General features: G+C 41.8%; 2 protein-coding genes across 5 annotated transcripts in view; one reads left to right on the top strand and one right to left on the bottom strand.

Moving 5' to 3' along the window:
- GRHL3 (grainyhead like transcription factor 3) overlaps positions 1 to 6,520 on the bottom strand; it is a 102,996-nt gene extending 96,476 nt beyond the window's left edge. The window contains exons 1-3 of one of the 4 annotated variants that reach the window (XM_048327386.1): positions 6,318 to 6,520; positions 4,422 to 5,930; positions 4,090 to 4,213 (exon numbers count right to left, since the gene is read on the bottom strand). The gene's annotated coding sequence lies outside the window, so the exon portion shown is untranslated. Of the gene's footprint in view, positions 1 to 4,089; positions 4,214 to 4,421 lie in introns of all 4 variants that reach the window. The other 3 variants (XM_048327387.1, XM_048327388.1, XM_048327385.1) reach the window with 3 other exon arrangements.
- On the top strand, positions 856 to 2,965 carry LOC125337550 (fatty acid-binding protein, liver-like). The gene is made up of 5 exons (XM_048327395.1): positions 856 to 927; positions 1,052 to 1,157; positions 2,035 to 2,207; positions 2,484 to 2,573; positions 2,855 to 2,965. The coding sequence occupies exons 1-5, from the start codon at positions 871 to 873 to the stop codon at positions 2,903 to 2,905; spliced, it is 477 nt and encodes a 158-aa protein (XP_048183352.1). The 5' UTR covers positions 856 to 870; the 3' UTR covers positions 2,906 to 2,965.
- Positions 6,521 to 6,585: the final 65 nt, after the last annotated feature.

The following is a 6,585-nucleotide window of genomic DNA, read 5'->3' as shown; positions in this document are numbered from 1 at the left end:
ATCACTCCATCTGTGGGTGTATGGGAAGTCAGGACACACTCCACACATAAAAATGGCCCTGCAAATCAGGAATTCTCACGGTAAATGCAATCACATTTACAAAATCTGGCTCTTTGTGTGTGAATCTTCTTTAGAATTACCTACTAAAAAGAGAGTTGTGAATTGGTAAGAAAAAGCTGAGCACCGGGTTTCTATTTAAATAGAATGAAAAGTTAACTTAGAAAGGTCACCAACCCCTGGGATACAGGCTCTATTTGAATTAAGCAATCTAACTGCAAGACACATAATCTAATGAATGTCTTCCAAAATCAACAGTCATGCCCGCACAGACAGCAAGGAACATCACTCAAGGGCTGGAATGAGTGAGGAATTCCTGGTGCAGTTGGTGAGAAGAAAAAATAACACATCCTATTTACTTCCTGCATTCACTCTCCAAGCAATGCACCATGCTTTATCTTTTGTCTTCTACTTTAAAAAAAGTAATAAGAAACTGAATTTAATTCAGAGTTAGACGCCCATCACTGACATCTGCTGGATAAAGTCATCGCTGATGTCCCACTCCAACATGATTTTCCCTGTCCTCAAGCAATTGGAGGCCCACAATTTTGGAAGAAATAGCTGTGGATTTTATTCATTCTTTATCCACCATTTAAGGTTCAAGTGCCCCAGTAGAGAATATTGTGATAATTAGGAAGTTAGTATTTAGATAATTAGGTAATTAGTATTAGTACAATACTAACTACCTCGATCTATTGTAAATTATGCAACTTTATCTGAAGAATTCCATTCAAAACACAGAAAATGTGTTAAACACAAGCCGTGAACAAAAAGCAAACAAATGAAGCTGCACTACAACACTTTCCAACAACGATGGACAATTACCCGAGGTCAGTAACCCACAACAAACGCAACATCCCAACTTTCAAGGTAAGAGCAGCATGAACGAGAGGTTATGATCATTAAGAACAAATAACTGATTAATAATTGCTCCTTCCCAGTTAATAATTAGCCATCTGACAATTTGGGCTGGCCTTTCCCTTTCCATAAATAGCATCCCAATGAGCAGGGAGAGCCTTCACTCTGTCACACGATGGCGTTCGCTGGCACCTGGGAGATCTACGCCCAGGAGAACCTCGAGCCCTTTCTCAAGGCTCTGGGTAAGTGGCTGCTTCCTCCTCAAATCAATGGCACCACAGCTTTTCCTGCTGTATTTCCACGGGTTTTTTCCTTTTATTTCTATGACAAACTTCCCCTGCTTGGTTAAATCTGTCCGATCTAATTTGGATGTGAAAAGAAGCTGAAAATTGTATAAATTGATGTAGGAAGGTTATGGACAACCCCCAAACCCCTGGTTTAATGTTAGAACAGCTCCTCAAGAATGAAGAGTCATACCAGAAATGAAGTGGTGTTAACTGACTTGTAATTTTCTACCTCTATTTAACTAGAAACAAGCTGTCAATGATGCATTCAGCTTCCCAATTATTGGTACAGAGGCCCTTCCTGCAGCACCAGCGCTCTCAGTAATCTGTGAATGATTAACACGTGTGATTAGTGGTCAGTAATCTGTCAGTGATTACCAGGTGTGATACACAGTCAGTAATCTCTGAGTGATTAGCACCTGTGATAGCTGGTGGGTAATCTCTGAGTGATTATCAGGTGCAATCTGTGAGGTTTAAGAGGTGCTACATCAATAAATCTGCACTTACCTTTGCCAACAAAACAAACCCGTTGAGGTTTTTAAGAGTATATAAGAGATATTCAGGAGAATAAAATTCAGTTCCAGTTGAAAATGGCCAGCCCTTAGGAAAAGAAACAATGCATGATCTGACACATCACCAAATATAATATCAAAACCTAACCAGGCTAGAAGGAATGGAGCAAAAAGCCCATAGAGAAGTGAGGAATCCAAAACACGATTTGTTTTTAACTTGGACATCACCTTCCAGTATTTGTTTGGATCTTTTGTGCCTTTGTTGGAGAGAAGAATTTGCTATTTCCCTAACAGAAAAAGTCCTGTTTTGCCTCTTTTTACAGGGTTGCCAGATGACACTATCAAATTGGCCAAAGATATTAAGCCTGTTGTTGAAATACAGCAAAAAGGCAACGACTTTGTTGTGACATCCAAAACACCCAACAAATCTGTAACTAACTCGTTTACACTTGGCAAAGAGGCTGACATCACCACCATGGATGGCAGGAAGCTAAAGGTAAAGCATTCCAAGAATGGGGTATCTCTTTATTTATCCCTAAACCTCAGTTTGTGCGTGAGTGGAACTTGTTTGTACCATTTCCATTTGCAAACATTTCTATCGCTTCAACAAACAGAAATGTCTCTAAAAACTCCTGTTCAAATGCTGTGCTCTCCAGTTTAAATCAGCAGCTGTCATTATGAAACATCTTTGTAATTTATATTAGTTCTCTACTTACTCAAGTTGACTGCCAAAATCTAAATTTTTAAAAACATTTTTAAAATGTTCCAACAGTGCACTGTGAACTTGGTCAGCGGGAAGCTGGTGTGCAAATCAGACAAATTCTCTCACGAGCAGGAAATTAAAGGAAACGAAATGGTGGAGGTAAGTGCTGGAAAATAAGGGCACTTGCAGAAAAATGCTGAAGAAAAAAAATGTTGATTAGCTCTTAGTGTCTGCAAAGCGTCCCTGTGGATAAACACTGCTTCAAGGAGCACAGCCAACTCCAACTTTTCCTCCATGCAAATGTTGTACATATATTTACAGACAGGTACTGTGAATGTCTGTTCTTGTGGAGTAGGATGGATTTATACATGAATTACAGACACTTCTGCCACTTAGCTATGGATTTCCTCAAGTTTTAAATGTGTATTTGTCTTCCACAGACTATAACATACGGTGGAGTGACGCTTGTCAGAAGAGGCAAGAAAGTCTAAGGACAGATCCCCTTCTCTGTGACACCTTTACATACCTAAAATAAAGTGCACTTTCCACAAGGTGTGATCTTTGTTTTATCTGAACAAACAGTACAGGAAATAATGATTATTTCTGCTCTCCTTTCACACAGCACTTCCCCTTATTACAGGACTGTGTTTTCCCTTCTGTCCTCAGTGACAGAAATTTGCCTCGCAGACAACCCAACCTGGACATAAACCACATTGTTCCACTTCACCACAATAATCCTTGGGAGCAGCCAAAAGCTACAGAAATGCTTCTTGGTTTCTTACACACAGACTGAACACACTCAGCTTTAATTCCTGTGTCTAATAAAGTTTTAGTCGTTAACCAAACCCCAGCAGAGAACAATCAGGCATTTGTTGAGCTGATCTGTACCACATGCCCCAGGAATAGAAACAGCAGTATTTTAGCAGCTACGAAGTACTTACCAGTCATTAACAACAGGGATGGCTGTCCTTAAACTGAATTACACACCAGTATAGTTAAGAGGCACCACAGAAGCAAAGGAAATGAAACACTCTTCCAATTCGCAATTAAATCCCAATGTCTTGTCATGGCCCAAGTTTGTGAAGCTCAAGCAAACCAGACTGTTCAGATTGTGTGTCTCTACTGAAGTGTAAACACACAGGAGCTGTGCCTAGAACCATTTCTCTGCTGATCAGATCCTACTATTATATCAGCAACCCCATTTCATGCTTATTTAAGTCACTGCAGATTTGTTAGAATTGGTTTGGGATGCAAGACCTTCATGAACAAAGCTACTGGACTGATCATGCCATTTAAAATCCTCGCGGAGAGGTTTCATCCCAGTGAAGAGTGCTGAGTTTACATCTCCCCATGCTAGAAGAGCAGTTTGTGAAGGGAGAGGCTGTGTTTTAGTTAATAACACTTACAGTGTGATACAAGCAATTTGGGAAGTGTATTCTTATTCTGGGATAAGGCTGTTCTCAGGGGGAGTTTCACTGGCATAAAGGATCATTGTGTTCATTTTGCTTCCCAGGCAGCTTTAATGCCAAGCACACTCCTGCAGCCAGAATTAAATTCCATGTGAGTTACACAGAAATAAGATCAACCACACAGAAATCGGGGATGGTAAAATGCAGGGAGGAGGAGGAGGCTACTTTAAAGCACTGGTGCTGCAAAAAGCCGTCCAAGAACTCACCACCCTTCTCTCTGGAAGTTGCTGGGTAACTGCTGCAAATACACCTTGAAACCAAACACATGATGTGGTTTTCCAGCAGGCAATTCACAGAATGCTGCAGGTCTTCAATGATCAAATGCTGTACCTGCAAATTGGAGGATGGAAGATGCACGACAGTTCAGGTTTATTTCTAAACCAAGGCAGAGACCATTCATTACTCATTTAAGGCTATTACAAAATTATTGTTGTAGATACTACCCACTAAAAGCACAGGATTCTTATTTAGAACTTAAACTCATGCTAAACCATTTTAACGGCTAAAATTCTAAAAAATTCTTAAAAGAACAATTCACCTGGCTTTCTTCACAACTGCAGTTGATTTCATGTTTCCAGCAACGGTGCCAATCTTTCCCATCCTTCTGGCAGTATCCTTCTGCCACAGGGCATCCCAGATTGAGGTGAAATACGCAGTCAAACCTGAAGGATTTTGACAAGACTGAGATCCGTGTCCCAGGGCCCGAAGGAATTAGCATTCCTAGATGGTGTAGCAGGTTGGGATGATAGCTCTGGATCCACTATTCCACAAAAACAAGTGAATCTTTCTGTGAAGGACTCTATTGGAATATTAATAATCTAATTTGGATCTTGTTCAAAGCTTTGATTCCCAATCTGACAAGCTCTGAAAGGGTAATCCTGGCAGCATGGATTTCTATCCACCACCAAAGTCCACTCTTTGGTAAATCCACTGTTTTCAGAATGTCCACAAACGAATTTTTTTTTTCCTTTTTTCTTTGTGCCAAGCACTCCCACCACAACTCCAGTCTCTAATGTGCTTTCTTCATTTGTTTTTTGTGTTCTTCTAATGATTTGTCTAAGCAGATCTGTGTTTATATCGCACAAGGTAACAACTCAACCTGCTGCATGCATACAGAAAAATGTTAACTGTAAATATTAAATTCAAAGAACATGGTCAGAGACCCAATCCCTTCTCTGCCGAGTCCTGCACACAGACCACTGAACATACAACCACAGAAATTCCTTTTTTTTTGAAGTGTACATGGCTGCACATCTCCTGTGTGACTGAACTTCATCTGCCATTCAAACTTGAATCATCTGTCATTCAAAACCTGCAAAAATCAGGCAATTCTTAGTGTGAGATTGCCAAGATATGAACAGCAATGTCCTCCCACCAGTTTTCATTCATGAATATTAAAAATAAATATGAAAATACACTGGTGGCAGACACCAGGGCTGCATCAGCTCCAAGTCTTTCTGTCCCTGCAGGAGTCTGCTGAAAATCCCTCACATGAAAATGCAGACACCGTTCATTGAACTCTTCATCGAACCCTGTGACTGTTGGGTCACAGATCTGCCTCTTATCCACCTTTATGTGAGTCACACATGACTGTGGTAAGAAATAATCTCTCCACCCACCAACTACATTGTTTTCATCACACAAATGGCTTTAATGGAAAGGGTTGGTCCTGTGCAAACAGTGCGAAGAAAACTCCCGGGGCTCCACATGGGTAATGGTGTTCTCCACAAAAATTGGATTAATTACTCCGTGTGCAACAATAGTTACACACTCCAGAGAGACACTGGTCATTTATTTCAGAGTTGCACAGTTGGGAGCCCTGTGGGATCCCACAAATCGAGCACACCAACTATCAAAATTTATTACTATTTACAAGTTAGCAAACAAAGGAATTCGTGTTCCTTGGCTACAAGTTACATAGTTCTGAATTAGTATTCTAGCCTCTCTTGGTTAATTATTCTGTTGTTTCTCATGCTAATTAGTCCCGTTCTCAGTCTTTCTCTCCTTTTGGGTCAGTGGTCTGTGGGTTGGTGGTCATGACCTGCCCCTGCAGATGTAAAATGTAAAATTACATGTTACCCAGTTGGAGATCATTCCAGCACAGTTGCTGAGTTGGATTTATTAGTTTCTTCCTTATCTTGGGAGTCCTTGCCAGATGGCCCATAAATTCTGCATTCTTTGCATCCTTTATCAGTGGGCATACTTTTTTTTTGTTAATCTCCCCCTAGATCTGAGATCATCAAAGCGTGTCCAGCCCTAAATCTTAACAAAGGCAGTTCTATCAACAACTTGTTTTTCTAACACAGGGACATCACTCAGAGCTTGTTGGCTGCTGTTCCACGGGTTATACATCTCCCTTCTTGTTGATTAGGCTTGAAAGCAGAAAAACGCCAAACATCAAAGCACATAGTTTCTCAATAAAATTTCTACATACTCCGCATTTTGCAACAACAAGGCCACACGACAGCGATCCCCCGAGCCTCAGGAAGGGCGGTATAGCCGGAGGCCGTGTCAGTTGGCTGCGCAGGAGGGTACAGGAGGGAGCCAGGGCGGCCTGAGGCGGCTGCGCGAAGCAGGAGCGCGCCGTCCCCTCACGGCGGGGGCGCGGCCGCCATCTTGCCCCGCGCGCGCTCCCTTCCCCTCTGTTTCGGCGGGAAAAGCGAGGCCCCGCGGGCGGGGAGCAGCGCGCGTGCGCGGCGCGC

Source organism: Corvus hawaiiensis, chromosome 23, assembly GCF_020740725.1.
Source record: "Corvus hawaiiensis isolate bCorHaw1 chromosome 23, bCorHaw1.pri.cur, whole genome shotgun sequence".
NCBI classification, from domain to species: Eukaryota; Metazoa; Chordata; class Aves; order Passeriformes; family Corvidae; genus Corvus; species Corvus hawaiiensis.
The sequence above is the reverse complement of the archived record's forward strand: the minus strand, read 5'-3'. Positions and strand labels throughout refer to the sequence as shown.